Source organism: Callithrix jacchus, chromosome 10, assembly GCF_049354715.1.
Source record: "Callithrix jacchus isolate 240 chromosome 10, calJac240_pri, whole genome shotgun sequence".
Lineage (NCBI taxonomy): Eukaryota > Metazoa > Chordata > Mammalia > Primates > Cebidae > Callithrix > Callithrix jacchus.
In genome coordinates this window covers 38573863-38594077 of record NC_133511.1, presented here as the reverse complement: position 1 = coordinate 38594077, position 20215 = coordinate 38573863, and the positions used below count along the sequence as shown (strand labels likewise).

The 20215-nt window shown below is 35.0% G+C and overlaps 1 protein-coding gene across 1 annotated transcript in view; it reads right to left on the bottom strand.

The window, feature by feature from the left end:
- PGR (progesterone receptor) overlaps positions 1-20215 on the bottom strand; it is an 85160-nt gene that overhangs the window by 10823 nt on the left and 54122 nt on the right. The window contains exons 5-7 of the mRNA XM_002754644.5: positions 11003-11147; positions 9488-9618; positions 1573-1730 (exon numbers count right to left, since the gene is read on the bottom strand). Coding sequence (XP_002754690.4) covers positions 1573-1730; positions 9488-9618; positions 11003-11147 — 434 coding nt within the window. The remainder of the gene's footprint in view (positions 1-1572; positions 1731-9487; positions 9619-11002; positions 11148-20215) is intronic.

Sequence of the window (20215 nt, the reverse complement as noted above, 5' to 3'; positions counted from 1 at the left end):
TAAACTCTATGAGACCTTGCATGTTTGAAAATACTTTTATGCTGCCATTGTACTTGTTTGATGGTTTGGATGGGTATGAAATTCTTTGAAGATTTTGTTTTCCAGCAAATTCTGAAGGCATTGCTCCACTGTCTTCTGGCTTCCACTGTAGGTGTTGAGAAGTCCAATATCATTCTGAATCCTGATAACGTTTTTAAAAATTATTCTTTTTTTCCTTTCCTCTTCCATGGGAAGTGGATATAATCCTGACAACTTCTATGTGACCTGTTTCTTTCATCACTGGTATACTTTAAAATATTCTCTTCATTTCTGGCATGCTGTAGTTTTACAATAATGTACCTTAGTTCAACTGTGCAGTGCCTCTACCTCTACCCCGAATCCTTACTGTTATAAAACTCCTCTTTTTCAATTCCAGCAACTTTCATGATTTCTTACATAAATTTCTCTCCTTGATTTTCTGTATTTTTTCTTCTGGACATTCCTATTAACTGGAGGCTAGAAACCCGTGGATGCTAAATTTACTATAACTCTGCTTTCTAATCTTTCATGTTTTTATCTTTTAAATTATTTTTTCCCCAGATTTTTCATTGAATATAGAAAGGGCTTTCTATTTCAGCCCTTTCATTGAATTTTAAATTTCTGCTTTTTTTATTTAATTATCCAAAAATATTTTCCTGCTAAATGTTCCTTTTAAAAATGTTTTCTGTTCTCATGTCATGGACACAATATCATTCTTATTTCTCTGAGGATGGTGGAAGTCTTCTGTTCTCTGCACTGGTGTTTATTTCCTTCAAGTTTTTTTCTTCTTATTTTGCTTTCTGCCTTTCATTTTAGACACTTTACTCAAATAGTTCATAATCTTGACTGTTCATATTCAAGAGTAAGATCTCAAAAGTTGACCTGGTGAATGGATAGCTTTTTTATGCCTTCATTGTCATTTTAATGTGATCTGAACATAGTAGCAATAAAAGCTTGTATTTGATATATCTTGACAAACCACAGGTATCTTGTCTTAGTTATCCACTTCTGGTATTGGGCATTTCTTGTTTTTTCTTTTTTCCCCTCTGCTATGGTGAACATCCTTGCATGCATATTACATTGGCCTAATTATTTCTTTGAGATAAATCCTAAAACATAGAAACTTGAAAAGCATGCACATTTTAACTTTTGCTATATATTGCCTGATTGCCTATCCATCAGCAATGTTATCTATAATTCCATTTGAAATGGCGTGAGTCTTATTTTCCACATACATATATTTGTTTTTATTGTATATATAGTCTTTTATAATTTTAGGCACAAATATTTTAGAACATATTCAGGAAATGTACCATAATTGCTACCAGCTATTAAATTATTCTCAAATTAAATAAATACTTGTAAAAGAATATTTGGCTGGTCTATACTGAAAATGAAAAAAACACAATATAAAGTCTGAGCAGTGTGATCCAAACACTTATAAAATACTAGTATTAATCTGAGAAAATCATATTAAGTTTACATGTAACATTAAAAAAGTTACAGAAATTCAGAGAATAATCACTGATATTCTGGAATCAACCAAATACTTACATCATGCAAGTTATCAAGAAGTTTTGTAAGTTGATAGAAACGCTGTGAGCTAGACACAACTCCTTTTTGCCTCAAACCAATTGCCTTGATGAGCTCTCTAATGTAGCTTGATCTCATCTCCTCAAACTGGCTTTGACTTCTTAGTCCTTCCAAAGGAACTGTAAGAAGACAAATAAAAAGGGCTGTTATGTTTAAAAAGATGACATTATAACATACATTATAACATACATTTCTGAGCTTATATAATGACTTCTTCTAATATGTGACTAGAAAAAAGCACCTTATATAGGAGAGAGAGAGTTATTGATAGCATCAGGACATATACATTTCTAGTTCACTGGAACAATAGGATAAGAACTAATAGGTGTATTAAAGAACATTTCAGCTGACCTATTTTAGCCTGTATCAATGGATTGTGCATTTAACTTAGCATTTGCTCAAAAGAGCACCTGGCATTATTCTACATCCTTCTTGAATACTTGGTTTGATTTAGTTTACAGCTACATGTAATCTGAGTCTTTTTTTCCCCTAATGTTTAATGAATTCTTGGATCTCTTAGTAAACTTTTGTCTTCTTTATGTAAATCTCAAGTATTTGTCATTAAGATTTTTCCTAGATGATTTATCTTCTTGTTGTAATTTTAAAAACTGCTTCATTAATTTTTCTAATGCTTTCCTACTGATAGGGGAGAAAGCTATTAATGTTTAAATATTGCTCATATATCCAGCCACTTCATTACACAGGCATATCTTGGAGATGTAGCTGGTTTGGTTCTAGACCAATGCAATAAAGGAAATATTGCAACAAAGTGATCACATGCATCTTTTGGTTTCCCAGTCCACATAAAAGTTATGTTTACACTACACTAGAATGTATTAAGTGTGCAACAGCATTATGTAAAAAATGTACATATTAACTAAAAAATACTTTATTTATAGAAAATGGTAATGATCAACTGAGTCTTTCATGAGTCAAAATCTTTTTGCTGGTGGAGAGTCTTCTCTAAATGTTGATGGCTGCTGATTGGTCAGGGTGGTGGTTGCTGAAGGTTGGGGTGGCTATGACAATTTCTTAAAATAAGGAACAATGAAGTTTCTTGCATCATTTGACTCTTTTGTGAATAATTTTTCTGTAGCATACAATGCTAGCAGTTTGGTGGCATTTTACCCACCGCAGAACTTCTTTCATAATTGCAGTCAATCCTCTTAAACGCTGTTGCTGCATTATCAACTAAGTTTATGTAATCTTCAAAATCCTTTGTTGTCATTTCAATAATGTTCATAGCATCTTCACTAGAAGTAGATTCCAACTCAAGAAACCACTTTCTTCACTCATCTATAAGAAACAGCTCCTCATCTGTTCAAGTTCTACCATGAAACTGCTGCAATTCGGGCATGTCTTCAGGCTCTACTTCTAATTTTATTTCTCTTGCTCTTCTCACACATCTGTAGTTATTTCTTCCACTGAAGTTTTGAACTCCCTCAAAGTCATCCATGAGGGTTGGAATAAACTTCTTCAAACTTTTGTTAATGTTCCTATTTTCACCTTCTCCCATGAATCATGAATGTTCTTAATGGCATCTAGAATGGTGAATCCTTTCTAGAAGGTTTTCAATTTACCCAGATGTACCAGAGGAATAATTATGGCTGCTACAGCCTTACAAAATATATTTGTTAAATAATAAGACATGAAAGTGGAAAACTACTCTTTGATCTATGAGTTACACAATGAATATTGTGTTAGCAGGGATGAAAACATTAATTTCCTGTGTATCTTCATCAGAGGTATTGGCTGACTAGGTGCCTTGTCAATGAGCAATGATATTTGAAGAGTATTCTTTTATGAGCAGTAAGTCTCAACAGTGGGTTAAAATATTCAATAAACCATACCATAAACAGATGTGCTGTCATCCAAGCTTTGTTGTTCCATTCATAAAGCACAGGCAGAATAGATTTAGCATAATTCTTAAAGGCCTAGGGATCTTCAGAATGATAAATGAGCATTGGTTTCAGCTTCAAGTCACCAGCTTCATTAGCCCCTAACAAGGGAGTAGGCCTGTCCTTTGAAGCTTTGAAGGCAGACATTGACTTCTCTCTAGCTATGAAAGTCCAAGATCACATGATCTTCCAATGGAAAGCTGTTTCATCTACCCTGAAAACATGTGTTTTAGCACAGCTACTTTCATAAGTAGTAATAATCTTAGCTGGATCTTCTAGATAACTTGCTGTGGCTTCTAGATCAGCGCTTGCTGCTGCATTTTATATTTTATGTTATGGAAATGGCTTCTTTCCTTAAACCTCATAAACCAACTTCGCTAGCTTCAAACTTTTTTCTGCTCCTTTCTCACATCTCTTAGTCTTCCTGGTATTGAGGAGAATCGGGGCCTTCCTCTGGATGAGGCTTAGACTTAAGGGAATATTGTGGCTGGTTTGATCTGTTCAGACCACTAAAACTTTCTCCATATCAGCAATAAGGCTGTTTTGCTTATCATTCATGTGTTTACTGGAATAGCACTTTTAATGTCCTTCTAGAACTTTTCCTTTGTATTTGAAACTTGGCTAGTTGCTTGGCTCAAGAGTCCTAGTTTTCAGTCTATATTAACTTTTGACATGCCTTTCTCATTAAGCTTAATAATTTCTACCTCAGATTTGCAACTAACTCTTTCTTTTACTGGAACATTGAGAGGCCATTCTAAGATTGTTGGCCTAATTTCTTTTTTCTTTCTTTTTTTTTTTTTGAGACAGGGTCTTGCTCTGTCACCTAAGTTGGAGTGCAGTGACACAATCATGGCTCACTGAAACCTCCACCTCCCATATTCAAGTAATTCTCCTGTATTAGCCTTCTGAGTAGCTGGGATTACAAGTGTGTGCCATCATGCCCGACTAATTTTTGTCTTTTTGGTAGAGATGGGGTTTCACCATGTTGGCCAGGCTGGTCTTGAAGAGACCTTAAGGTCAGGAGACCTTAAGTGATCTGTCTGCCACAGCCTCCCTAAGTGCTGGGATTACAGTGTGAGCTACTGTGCCCAACCTAATTCCAATATTGTTGTGCTTTAAAGAACAGAGAGGAAAATTACTATTTCTTAAGCCTATATTTATTCCTTGCATCCAGATCAAACCTTGGTTTCCGTTTTCCCTAGAAAAAGAAGCCTGGAGAATCAAACTTACAAAAAACAAGTTAATTATTTGGTTTTGATTTTTCATGATCTTGTATATAAAAGGTACTCTAAAGGGTAATTCTGGCAATTCAGCATATCTAAGTAATTGAAAACTGAAAACTTCACTCCACGTACATCTATATGTATATACCATATGTATACCTAGAACCTCTCTTCTTTTCAAAATTTGTATAAATTTAAGGAATATCTGTGCAATTTTGTTACATGAATATATTGCATAGTGGTAAAGTCTGGGCTTTTGGTATAACATCACCCAATAATGTACCCATTAGGTAATTTCTCACTGCTCCCCACCTTCCCAGCCTTCTAAGACTCCACCGTCAATTATTCCACACTCTATGCCCATGTATATGCATTATTTAGCTCCCACTTATAAATGAGAACATGTGGTATCTGACTTTCTGTCTCTGACTTGTTTCACTTAAGATAACAACCTTCTGTTCCATCCATGTTGCTTCAAAAGACACACTTTCATTCTTTTTGATGGCTGAATACTATTCCATTGTGTGCGTGTGTGCGTGTGAGTGTGTGAATACATCGCATTTTCTTTATCCTATTTTCTGTTGATAGACACTTGGATTGATTCCCTATCTTTGCTGTCATGAAGAGTGCTGCAATAAACATAAGTGCAGGTATCTTTTTGATATAATGATTTCTTTTCCTTTGTTAGATATCCAGTGGTGGGATTGCTAGATAGAATGGTAGTTATATATATATATATTTTTAAATCTCCACATGGTCTTCCATAGAGGTTGTACTAATTTTCTGGAGCTACTTCAAAGAGCAGACATTTTAAACCTTCACAGCTCTCTGTAAGGTTACCAACCAATCGCTATGTTTCCCTCGGCCATAAACATAAATGTAAAATTATTTTTTCTTTATTTTTTTCATAGTAAATCTCTTTACTAAGATTTTAGTATCATTTTTGTTGTCATTGTTTTGGGAATAGGGCCTCACTTAGTCACCCAGGCAGGAGTGCAGTGGCGCAATTGTGGCTCACTGCAGCCTCGACTTCCTGGGTTGAGGTGATCCTCCCACCTTAACTTCCCGACTACCTGGAACTACAGGCACTTGCCACTATGCCTGGCTAATTTTTTGTATTTTTTTTTCTAGAGAAGGGGTTTTGCAGGTTGCCCATGCCAGTCTCAAACTCCTGGACTCAAGCCATCAGCCCAGCTTGACCTCCCAAAGTGTGATTAGAAATGTGAACCACGGCATCTGGCCTTAGGTGTCATTTTCGAGAGAACAATGGTAACAATGTTTGTTCAACCTACTCTCTATTGCTGGAGGTTTATATTTTCATTTTTAATGGCAAATAAGAGGTTTAAGTTCATAAATGCAAAATCATCAAGGTTTTCCTTTGCCAGTCTTCTCCTTGCATTTATTTTATAAAAGGTATTTTTTTTTTTTTTTGGAGACGGAGTTTCGCTCTCGTTACCCAGGCTGGAGTGCAATGGCGCGATCTCGGCTCACCGCAATCTCCGCCTCCTGGGTTCAGACAATTCTCCTGCCTCAGCCTCCTGAGTAGCTGGGATTACAGGCACGCGCCACCATGCCCAGCTAATTTTTTGTATTTTTAGTAGAGACGGGGTTTCACCATGTTGACCAGGATGGTCTCGATCTCTTGACCTCGTGATCCACCAGCCTCGGCCTCCCAAAGTGATAAAAGATATTTTCTATTTGAGATTGAAGAGAATTTATATTTTTTCTAGCTTGTTTTTAAATTATTTGAGTGTTTACATTTAACTCCATTATTTGTTACTTATTTAAGAATATAATTTGAGCTACATATCCAAACTCTTTTTTTCCAAATATAAAACTATTTTTCTTAACATTTGCTTGTTTCATACTCATTGCTTTGTGGTTTCTGCTGTAGTATTTATGTTCTTATATATACTTATCTGACTTGCCCAACAGTTCAGTATATCTCTTCTCCCATGCTGTATTGATTATAGCAGCTTTCTAATTCCCTGCATATTTTTATAATGCTTATTTATTCTTCTAGTTTTAAAGATGAATTTTTCAGTAGGTTTGTCAAGTTCACCCTCTTCTCCCCAAATCTCATTAGAATCTTGATTAGCATTTGTGGAAAGCATAAGTATTATTCATTAAATGGGTTCTTTTTCTTCCTTTTTGTGAAGTGGTAAGTGGCTAAAAATCTTACTCTCTATGGTGTGTGAGTAGAAGTTGCATGAATCTCACTTCCTTTTCTTACCACTGCTCTAGTGATCACCTAAGTTTCTGAGTGACAACAATGAGCAGAGCCTCCCTGTTGATTAATTCCCTTGTTTAATTCCCCAGCATAATGTTGCCTATCCATAAATACAGATATTTATTAAGGTTATAAGCCAGTTTAGGAGTTCTGTGACCTAAGTGCTACAGGATTCATTACTATTATGCAAAGAATGGCAGGAGCTAATTACTGTATTATTAAATGTATTCCAGTTGACTCTCTGGGCCAGTTCCATGTGAATATCCTTTGTCCCCTCTATGCTCTGTCACCAAATTAGGCTTGAAATCCCTCATTCAAACGGAGTTATCAAGAGTGGGGACACGGGCAATGTACTGGTCCCTGTATTTGCATAGATTTGATGAGGAAGCCTTCCATTTCAGGGTTTAGCTCTCCTGCCCTTCCTCCTGATCTGCACTCCCCCAGCCATTTGAGATTTGTGCCTCTAGAAAGAAGTCCCTGTAAAGATGTTGCTGAGAAAGACTTTAGGCTTACCCTCTACCTGACATTTTAGCTCCCTTTGGTTCTCATACAAATCACAATGAATCAAGGAAGCATCAGTTTGTACATTCGAGGGCTAATCCTGCCTATGCAAGGGTCAAAGCAGTTGCTCTTTTTTTTTTTTTTTAAACTTTTCCCACCCAAACCCTGGGGGACCCACTGAGGCAGAGATGAGTGTGTTCCTTGCATATAAGAAAAAGTGGAATGGATATTTACCTGTCCTTCTGGTGATCAGTGTGTTGCTTTATAAAACACCATTTCCTCTTTCTTCTGGGCTGATAGCTAGGCTGTATGTCCCAGCCTTTCCTGCAGCTGAAGTGCCATGGAATGTGGGTGAAAGTGATATATGATAGTTTCAGACCTAGCCTTCAAAACCTCTCTCACTCAGTGCTCATTTCTAGTCATGTCCAATGGAGGTTTGCAAGCCACTAGGAAAGGGTGGAGCCACTGGCTAGAAGGAGCCTGGGTGTTTCTTGCTAATTCACTGGACTGTGTCTGTGATGAAAAAAAAAAACACTATTACATTAAGGTGCTGTTCTTTATAGTTATATGTTTTGACAACTAATCTATCTTGATATAAGAAAAATAATTCTAAACAATGATGTATTTTATGTAGTAATAAATACTTTGGGGATGGGGATGAGAGTGGTGGTAGAGGAGAATTTGGTTTGTGCTTATGCAGTATTAATTGCAGTCATGTATCACTTAATGATGGGGATATATTCTGAGAAATGTGTCCTTAGGCGATTTCATTGTTATGTGATTATCTTAGAGTGTACTCACACAAACCTAGATTATATAGCCTGCTATACGCCTAGGCTATACTTAGGCTATGGACCTGTACAGCATGTGAATACTGAATACTGTAGTCAACTATAACACAATGATAAGTGTTTGTGTATCTAAACATAGAAGAGGCATAGTAAAAATACAGTATAAAAGATAAAAAGTGGGACACTTGCATAGGGGACTTAACATGAACGGGGCTTGCAGGAATGGAAGTTGCCCTGGGTGAGTCGGTGAGTGAGTGGTGAGAGAATGTGAAGGCCTAGGACATTACTATGCACTATGATAGACTTTATAAACAACATACACATAGGCTATGCTATATATATATATAAATATTTTTTAAAATAATAAATTAGCCTTAGCTTACTGTAACTTTATAAACTCTAGTTTTTTTTTTTTTTAAACTTTTTGGCTCTTTTTTAATAACATGTAGTTTAAAATAAAAACACATTGTACAGCTTTCTCTTTTTAGAGACAGGGTCTCACATATTGCTCAGGCTGGACCTGAACTCCTGGAAACACACATGGAGCTGTCATTTCCTAGGACAACAGTGCCTTTTTCTGGAATTCCTTCTGACACACCTGCCTGAAGCTGTTTTGCAGTTAACTTTTTTTTTTTAAATAAGTAGAAGTAATGACTCTAACAATAGAAAAGTATAGTATAGTAAATACATAAACAAGTAAGAATTATTATCACTACCAAGTACTATGTACTATACATAAATTATATATGCTATACTTTATGTGACTGGCAGCACAGTAGGTTTATTTACATCAGTATCACCACAAACATGTGATTGATACATTGTGCTGTGATGTTATGATGGATATAACACAAGTAGGTGATGATAATTTTTCAGCTCCATTATCATCTTAGGGAACCATTGTATATGTGATCTGTTGCTGACCAAAATATTGTTATGTGGCACATGACTGTAGTTTATAGTACTTAATTTGGTGAATATGAAAGAATAATCATCTTTTATCTAAAATAAAAAAAATTGATGAAGCTATTTTAGTATTATATGGTAGGTAAAAGATGAAAAAAATCAAGTAATTTTATTAATGTCTATAACAATATATTGGGTATTTCTTCTTTATACTTATAATCTCAGATTTCTACCTCATATATAACTATGTAATCATATTATTGTTTGCACCTTTATAATGAATTAAGAAACTAAATATCTTGTATTAAGTTACTTGAACTCACTCACTTGTATTAAGAAGTAACAATACTTTCATACAGAGGAACTCTTCTTGGCTAACTTGAAGCTTGACAAACTCCTGTGGGATCTGCCACATGGTAAGGCATAATGAATAGAATGATGATTCTTTCATCCGCTGTCTTGCACCAGACACAATACACAAAAGAAAAAGCAACAGGAAAAAAAAATAGTATCTCAGCCAATTTAGGTAATTTATCAGGGAATATGATTTTGGTAATTACCTTACATATTACCGAGTATGACTACTACTTTTAACAAACAAATCCAATAATTGGAATTTTAAATGTCTTTTACAATTTTCACAATACTGAATTTTTGAGATCAAGAAATCTTAAAATTAGAAAATTATATGAAATACACACTGACCAAGATTAACATTGTTTCTCATTTTTATTATCACACTTTAAATATCTAAACCAAGAAAACACAGCAGAGGTGTAGGAGTTAAGAATGTGGAGGTGAAGAATGCTCAGAAATGTTTTTATTTACTTACAAATTATTTTCTATGAAAACATATAATTATATAATGTGTGCAATTAAATAGGAGAATTCAGTTCACACAGCTTATCATATTTTGAACTTTTCTAGGGAAATATACAATAATACAGAAAAGAGTAAAAGAGAACATTGGGAAGCATTAATTAATTGACGAGGTTAAACACAAGCGCTGAAGGTTGAGAAAATTTAATTAAGGTATTTTCTCAACCATGTCTTGTTTTATAATGTCTGGATTAGTCAAATGAAGCTAACAAGAATAATAAAATTATATTTTGACTCAAAAGAGATAAGACTCTCACTGTCATTGAGATTATTTGGCAGATTATATAATTCTTCAGAGACTCAATTTCCTAAACTGTAAAATGAAGAATGCAGATTCCTTATTTCAAGGAATTATTGGATAACATGTGATGAAACATGGAAATTATCTAAAAATTATAATATATAAGTGTAAGTTACTGTTATATACTTCAAAGTCAGGATTCACCATTAGAACAATATAAATATTATCATGAAAAATTCTTATTCAGTTAAAGAGTATATGTAGAAAATTATAGTTATTTAAATATAATAAAGTAAATTGCAATATTTATCTTTCAGTTTTTAAAATAAATTACCAGCCTAATTTGTCCAGTAGGAAGAAAGATGTTTTTACTTTTCGAATGTAAGTCAATAACAAAAATTTTTGTTTATTTTATTATTGTCATTAGTATCAAGCTATGAAATTTAAAATTGATAAATGAAACATTTATCTTTAAATATATTTCTTGATACATTCTTGACATGTAAAACAATTGGATTTGATACAACTATAATATATTTTGAAACAAGGAAAAAGCTCCAAATATCAAATACAGTAAAATGACATAATCTTATTAATATCATCATATCAAGAACACCAAATATATCTATTTAATAGATGGTGATCATCTATTAAAATATAACTTTCAAAATTATCCTATATGTATACTTATAGTAACAAAAACAACAAAAGTTACTACTTACTCATTTAGTATTAGATCAGGTGCAAAATACAGCATCTGCCCACTGACGTGTTTGTAGGATCTCCATCCTAGACCAAACACCATTAAGCTCATCCAAGAATACTGAATGAGAGTTATCTGGTCATCAATATGCAAATTTCGAAAACCTACAAAACAAATATAAAAATACAGTGATCCATAATAATGACTGAATTATGTCAAAAACATTGAAAATACATATAAATTTGAAAATAGGTATAGGTAGGGATAATGTTTTCAATCTCAACATATTTTACACTGAAAATGAGAAAACATTAATAAAAAATACATCCTAAAATATCAGCAACTTTGGAAGTGACTTAAAAATTAGTCCCAGATTTAGCATTTCTGGGAAACTGATAAGTGAATCCATGATCCATCACTCATTCATGCAACACCCATTTAATGAGAATCATTCATGTGCCAGGCACTGCATAAAAATGCTGCAGTTATGAAGATGACTACGACTCAATCCTAGCCTCCAAAGAAGCTCGCAATTCAACAGGAGAGACAAGCACATGAGTGTTAAAGGGAGTGCATTAGTTAATCAGGAGGGAAGTCAGGAAAAATTTCCCAGAAAAATAAAAAGATAATGCCTGAATGGACTATAATTATTTTTTTTAAATCTCAGTTCTTTTTAAACATAAACTGGTCTTACTTTGTAAAACCACTGCTTTCAGTTGTGTAATATCTAATTTTCTTTTAACAACTCTTAACTATGTCTTAGATTCCAAAGTTGTCAGGTCACTTTCATTCTCTGAAACTTAATCTATTCTTGTTTTAAACTTCCATGTTGCTTAAGAGATTTAGAATCAATTAATCTTAATTAATCTCTCTCTCTCTCTCTCTCTCTCTGTGTGTGTGTGTGTGTGTGTGTGTGTGAATGCTTTGGTTTTCCATCATCTTTTAGACTGTTCTCTGGTGTTGGTGGCAGAAGGAAGATGGCAGGAAAAGAGCAAATGAATCTTGATTTAATCATGTCTTCCCAATTGTCTCTCCATGTCTTCCCAATTGTCAAGGGAAGATTACCAGCACAACAATGAATAACTTAAAGGTGAGAGAAGCAAAGATGTGTTTGGAGATGTAGGATGGGGTCAGATCATACGAGGTCTTGCACATCTATTAAGGAGCAATGGGAGTGACAGAGCCTTGCACTGTAGATAGATCCGTTTTAGCCATGTGGTAGGTGGATCCAAGGGAATAAGTCTGGAGTTAGAACAGTTGGGAGATACTGTCAAAGCCCAGATGAGAGGTGATAAAAGCTAGAAGTAAGTCAAGTCAACACATTAGAATCAAGAGGAGAGAGTGCATCAGAAAAATATTTAAAGAAAAATCAAAGACATTTGTCAAGTGATTATAGGTAGATGGGAAGGAGAAGGAATCAAGTACATCTTACAGTACTTTTCTTGAATGGTAGATGATGATAACAGCATTGCTGAGATGAAATAAAGGAAAAGAAACTTGCTAGGGAGAAAGTAGTTTTAGATAAGATTGAGGGGTCAACATCTTGATATCAGCTGGACATAGAAATTAGAAGTATGGGGAGATATCTGGGCTAAAAATATTAATATAAATTTGAAAGTTATCTGTATCTTAGTATAGCTAAAACAATAAAAATGTTTTAAATTAAAGGCATAGAGAAAAACAGTGTTTTGTTGAGAACATCAACCACTTTCTATAAAGCTATTTTAAAAACATCTATTTTCTCTAAAAATCCACTGACGTTCACTTACAAATAATCTGTTTCAAAAAAACTAAAGCAAAACTTAATTCATTAGCTATGAAGAGCAAAAGAAATTTATTTCCTGACAGTGTTAATCATGTCAAGGTAGGTAGCAGAAAAGAAGGCTCTTTTCTTTATACACTTCCGATTGTCCCATCTTCATGTGAATAATAGAAAAATTGCTTTTCTCTTCTTAGAAATCCTTAACCTCAGTAAGACAAAAAACAACTCATATGCATATTCATAATTAGAAATGCCATAGTAAGCCTTTACCTTTTACTAAGAAAGTATGCTCTTTAGTGTCTAACTAACCTTTCCTCCCTCTCTCCCTCCCTCCCTTCCACTTTTTCTCCCTCCCTCCCTCTTTCCTCTCCTCTTATTCCCTGCTCCCTAATACCATCCTACTTTGCTTTCCTTCTTCCTTTCTCTGTGTGGACAGGATTCCCCATTAGTTGTAGTTTTGTGAGAACAAGTACCCTATTTTCCTACTTTCCCACTGAGAAAGCTGGGTAAAGCTTCTCCTTCTCTGGGCTTGCGGCATAGGTTTAGGCCATGGAACTTACACTAACAGGAATTTGAATAAGAAAATAGTAAAGCAATGATAAAGATATGACTATTCTTGCTGATGGTGGTGTCCAGATAATGAGATCCAAAGGGAGGATTTGTGATGCTTGCTTTTTAGCCCTTCAGAGGTGCCTTGGCTTCTACCCGTGTTCTAAGCTTGTCCTCTAGCTTCTGTTCAGTGAATTCCTGGTGTCCTCTCAGTAAATTATTTTTTTTAATTTTTCTTTTGTTTTTAATAGGATTTTCATTGTCGTTGTTTGTTTTATAATTAACATAGTTGATTTTTATTGTTGGCATGCAAGGATCCTGGTTTACTCAGATGCAGAAAGACTCTCTAAATAACCAGCCAAAAAAATCTTGGCATGCAGTTTTTGTAATTCTTTATTTCGTTTGCATATGACTTAAATGCCTCTTCAAGTATAGGTCTACATATTAACTTTGTAAAATTATAAAGCTTTACACAATAAATCTAATACATAAATGCTGCTTGTAAGTCAGATATTTAAGAGACTACAAAACTGGATAATTTTGTGATAAAATTTAGAGTCATCTGACAAGAAATCAATGAAATTGTCTTAATTTTTGAAAAGTAAGCCTTTCTAAAGGGAGGCACATATAAATCTCCCTATTGCTGATCTGTCTCAACAAGTTGGAAGGAAGTCAGGACAAAAGACCCACGTTCCAGTCGTGGCTGTACCACTTTAACAGCCATTTTGGAAACGTCATTTATTACCATTGAATCTAAAGTTCTTCATAAGTAAAATCACAATGATAATGATAACTAACTCAATGAATTGCTATGAGACAAATGGGATAATTATGCACATTGTAGAATACTATGCAGATATTTATTATTAGTCTATCGATGCAACCGAATTGCTCATTGGAGTAATACTAGTATGAAATCCACCAGTCTGATGGGAAGTCTCTAATATTAAAGCATAATGGCATAAAAAGGAGGGATTTTATATATTATAGAACCTATAATAACTAAAGTATAAATGTTAGTAATGGTGAAGAAATTTTAAAGATAAATTATGTGTTCATTCTGGAATATATATTTTCCAGAATATACACTTTATGTATGTTGTTATATATAACAAATTATGTATTTCATATAAAAAGGCAGGCTCATAGAAAGTTAATTTTCATTAATCAGATGTCTTAAAACATTAACTGAGTGTTCGCTATAATATCCAGGAATACATTTGTTATTCTCTATCTTTCTTGGTGAATTTTATAACTTTCTAAAAAAAGTATTTGATAATATTTAAATATTTGACTTAATTGCTATAATTTTTCACTTCAGGCCTTTGTTTTATGTTAGTCTTTGAGTAGCTTAAAAAATTTTACAAAATTATATAACAATTAAATTGTTCTATATCCAAAAACAGATCCTGTCTACATCTGGATGTTTACATTAACTTTATCCTACTCTTCGTTTTTGTTTTTGTCTCTTTGCTCTTTTCTTTGTTTTTGCATTCTGGGATTATTAATGACTAGAAATCCAGGCTTTTATTTTATTACAACATGGGCAAATCTTATTAAAATAACTTAAAGTTTATAAAATTACCAATATTTATAACAGAAACTGCATTTCTGTTTGACAAAATGGAATAGAACTCAGAAAATAACCTTTATTTACTCTACCTTTTACAGTGCTCATCTGTGATAAATGTACAACAATGTTAAATTGACTTGAACACACCTAGTATAGAAATGCTATTTTTTCCTTATTAACTGTAGTATCATTCATTACTTTATACTGAAACAAAGCTGGGAACACTGAGATCAAATTCCCAATGGTGATAATGATCAGTTAAACTTAGTACGTTTGAGGTGACCAAAATGAAAACCTGTACATACGGAAGTGATGGATGATCACTAACTGTGTTTAACAAATGTTTAAAAAACAAAGCACTCTTTTCCTTTTAGGTGAGTTGACCTGATATTTCTGACAAAAGCCCTGTTACAGCTGTCCAATTTCAGCTTAAAAAATTATCAGAAAGTCTATAGTAAAGAGATGGCCTTGGACTGGGGTATGGTGGCTCATGCCCGCAGTCCCAGTGCTTTGGGAGGCAAGGCAGGAGGGTCATTTGAGGCCAGAAGTTTGAGACCAGCCAAGACCCACTCTCTACAAACAATTTAAAAAAATATTCCAGGTGTCGTGGCAATACACCTGTAGTCCCAGTTACTGGGGAGGCTGAAGCAGGAGGATGGCTTCAGCCCAGGAGTTCTAAGCTGCAGTGAGCTATAATCATGCCAACTGCACTCCAGTCTGGGTGACAGAGTGAGAACCTATCTCAAGAAAAAAAAAAAAAAAAGATGGCCTGCATGACCTACTAAGTTCCCCAGTCTTACTTCCAGAGTTTTGACAAAATATGTGAGTTTTGCTTCTATAAAAAATGTCATGTAATTGAAACAGATAATCTACAACAATGGCAGAGCATTAAATATCTCAGCACCTTCTGACAGAAAGCATCAACTTTCATACGTAAGTACCAGTGCTGAGAAGCACAAAGAAGCTTCAATACAATAAGTATAATCACCAACATATGTTCGATGATTTATTTTAAATAAGAACTTAATGTCTAAGAATCTAAGGTAGTACCGCTCTTTGTATATCAATTCTGTAATTTAAATTTCTATAAATATAAATATTTGGGAGGAAGCATTATACTTGCAGTTAGGATTAAGATTAAAAAAATGCTGTTTCTGCCTTTTTTTTCTTTATTTTTTCCAACCCCCCAACCCCTGCTATCTGTCCCCTAGTCCCCCCACCCCCCAACAGGCCCAGATATGTGATGTTCCCCTCCCTGTGTCCATGTGTTCTAAAAATGCTGTTTCTGCCTTTAACTCTACAGTCTTGTGAGACAGAAAAAAAAGTAGAACACAATTGTAACTCAGTCACAGTGTTATGGTTGACAAGCGCAAAGAAGACACGGGAGAATACAATGTTTCCTCACCCAGTCTAGGAAAGCTCCGAAAAATATTCCCAGGGGAAGAAACAAGTGATATGAATCCTGAAAGATAGTTGCAGGTCAGTCAAAGGAAGATGTGGGGAAAGAGATGGGCTGCTGGGTAGGAAAAAGAATATGGGCCAGAGAAGGGGGCTGAAAGTTGAGCAAATGGCATTTAGGGAATTAGATCCTAGAGTCGTGTGAAGAGGAATGATGAGAGGTAACCTGCCAATTCAGCGGCTGGATCACAGGAAGCCCGTGGATATTGAGGCTACGGAGTTTGGATGCTATTTTGAAAAAGAAATGGAAAATATGATTGATTATAATTGTTTTAGAAAGGTCATTCTCGGGGTAGAATAGAGAATCATTTGGGAGCCATGTAAAATTGGTGGTAATAGAATCAGTCAGGAGGCTGCAACATGAATCCAAGTTAAAAAAAAAAAAAAAAAAAAAACCCAAACTAAGTTGGGGAAGTAGCAACAGAAGTAGCATTATAAAGAATCATATATGTAATAAGTAGAGTTGATAGAATTTGATAAATTAGTGGGTAAGAGGTGAAGGAGAAAGTGAGCCAAGGATAATACCAAAAATTCTGGGTGAGGTGCCATTTCAAGATACTGAAAAAGGCTTTAGGTTTTTGAGGTCATGTTAACTTAGAAGTTCATCTATGTGGAGCTGTGTAATAACCAGCTGAAAGTCCAGTAGTTTAGTAGAGGGTCTGGCTAATACTATGTGTCTTTAGGAGTCATCAAAAAGTAGTGGTAGTTGAAGAGAAGACTATAAATGAGCTTATGCAGACTATATAGAATGAGAAATTACTGGAAAGACAGAACCCAGGACATAAATTTATAGTGTGGGTGGAAGAACAAATCTACACAGGCATCAGGAAATGTACATAGGAGAGAAACATATCTACCAGGAAGACGAGTGACAAATGATGAAGCAAGAGTTTTAGCAAGAAATAGTTACTTTGCCAATAGTCCCAGAGGCATGTGAAGCACATTAAAGGCTGCAAATAGTCATGTGATTTGACAAGTCACCATTTTTGTTGCCATTGGCAATGATAATTTCAGTACAATAGATTGTGAGAAAAACCATTTTTTTAGTTTTTATCAACACATTTATTAAGACCTTTACTCTCAGTAGACTACTCCCATTTCTCTCTCATCATTTTTTTCTGGGGAGCAATAATCTAATTGACTCTTTTGATTTTGGAAGAAAGAAATGAAATCCTTTGTCAAGATGCAGTGACTGTCACTGACTCAAAAGTTGTTTTGGCTTCAAAAGCAGACAAATGAGACAGTGCTGTTCCAGTACTCCAATACTCTGATCTTAATAATTGCAAGTAGTGTGGTGAAATGACACACACAAAAAGCATGTCCTAAAAAATTCAAGGTTTAAAAATGTCAAAGCACTGATCTAAATGAATTTTTCACTAAGTTAACTGAAATATCAAGACAAAATATGTACAATGGAAATCTTTCCCTCATACCCCTCTGTCACATCAGTTTCACTGCAAGGTACTGTAATTTAAAGGTGATACTGAATTGTACATTAGTACTTTTAATTTAAACTCTAACATCTACAGTTAATTTTTTTTTTTTGAGACGGAGTTTCGCTCCTGTTACCCAGGCTGGAGTGCAATGGCGCGATCTCGGCTCACCGCAACCTCTGCCCCCTGGGTTCAGGCAATTCTCCTGCCTCAGCCTCCTGAGTAGCTGGGATTACAGGCACGTGCTACCGTGCCCAGCTAATTTTTTGTAATTTTTAGTAGAGACGGGGTTTCACCATGTTGACCAGGATGGTCTCGATCTCTTGACCTTGTGATCCACCCACCTCGGCCTCCCAAAGTGCTGGGATTACAGGCTTGAGCCACCGCACCCGGCCCATCTACAGTTAATTTTTAAAACCCTCCTTGATGAGCCCATAAGTTATGCTTCTAAGTTTACTTTCTATTATTCAATTCAAAATAAATTTATTGTCAGTGGTTTCTTAACATTTGGGTGATTTAATCTCTTGAAGGGCAGTACTTAGTGTAGCAGTGTCTGAGGCTGTTTGTCCATCGTACAAATGTGTTTCCTCAATCGGTAGCTACTAAAAGCTTTAATTACTACCCTGTGGGGAGACCGTATATAAAATTTTTGATGTTACTAGCTCTCACACTTGAAAAAGTTGAGAATCATTAACATGCTGGTTGAATGTATTTGTCACCAAACATATCTCATGCTTTTCTTATTTCAGCCACACTGTTCCTTCTGTCTAGAATGCTTTCTCTTCTCATGATTTATCAAAGTCTTGATTTTCCTGCAGTTGAAATGACATTTTGTCTCTGAAGTCTTCTTTAACCCTTGAAGCCAAAAATGTTCTTCTGCCCCCACTTTCATTATATCTGTATCTTACATGACATTAACATAGAACCATAGTTGTTCTTCTCTCTCCCACTGGAGTGAAAGTTCCTTAATAGAGGGAATATGTCTTGTTCATTTAAAAAAAAAAATCACATATTGTGTTCCTCTACATTTCAAATAAGAAAATACCACCCACTAAAGCTACAGATGAAAGCCAATGTAAAATCATTCTTACATAGATGCTAAATGTCAGATGCAATGTATCCTAAGAAATGGTTTATAAATATGCTGTCATAAGGCCAGAGCATCTTGCAAGTCTCTATTAAAGAAAAATGGGTGGGGTGTTTTGGCTCATGTCTGTAATCCCAGAACTTTTGGAGGCTGAGGTGGGCAGATCACTTGAGCCCAGGAGTTCGAGACCAGCCTAGGCAACACAGTGAAACGCAATTTCAATGAAAAATAAAAAAACAAGCTGAGCAGGGTGTTGCATGCCTGTAGTCCCAGCTAATCAGGAGGCTGAGTTGTTTGGATCTCTTGAGCCTAAGAGGTCTAGGCTGCCGTGAGCCAAGATCATGCCACTGCATTCCAGCCTGGACAACAAAGTGAGACCCTGTCTCAAAAAAAAAAAAGATATACCTGAAATATTTCTGGAGAAATATAAGATAAACTGCCATTACTGTAACAGATCTAAGATAATGGAAGAGTATAGACAAAGGAGAAATGAGAAAGCCCTGACCAGGCAATAAGAATTCTCAGGGCACCTGCAGATATATGCCTACATGGCTTCATAAATGCTGTCACCTTTGTTACGATGGTCATTCTGCATCGGATCTTAATGTAACTTCCCAAACACAGTTTCCTATTGTGAAAGAATGATCTGATCTTGGCAATATAAGTTTCTTGGCAATATAAGTATTATGAATATTTATATTGTGTATGTGTGTGTGTGTGTGTGTGTGTGTGTGTGTGTGTGTGTGTGTGTCTATCTCACTGTAAGTGAGTTGGTTAGTTGACATTCTGGCTTATTAGTGAAGTTCACTTAACAAAAGTCTGTCTTCCGCAGATTTATAAGTCATATTACACAAGAGTGAATGAACAAAATACACTTTTTTTACATGCAAAACTGATGACAAGATGCTAGGATGTGCTGCATCAAAATGCATTCACACTGTAAGCCCAGCCTTGTAGCTTTTCTTTCTAAACCACTGTTTAATTATTAGGTATCACACATAGCAGGTACATAATAGACATTTACTGAGTGAATAAGTGAATAAAAACTGTAAGTTTAAAGTTAATTGAAATCAGTTTTAAGTAGCTAATGATACTAAATTACTTTCTATATATGTGTCCCTCCAAGTCCTTTCTCAGAGGTCAGTCACTCTAGTTCATTGACCATTTTCATAATTCATTCAATGGTGCTATTCCTAAAATGCAGACCATGAAAATATGCATCTTGTGGCCTGTGGCCTTAGTGTGGGTAGTACTAATGTTGCCATTATTCTAATTTACTACACGAAAAATATATTTTACAACATTAAAAAGTTGCCACCAAAATCAATGTAAGAGTTTTTTCTCTTTCTTTTTTTTGAGGTTGTGTGGGG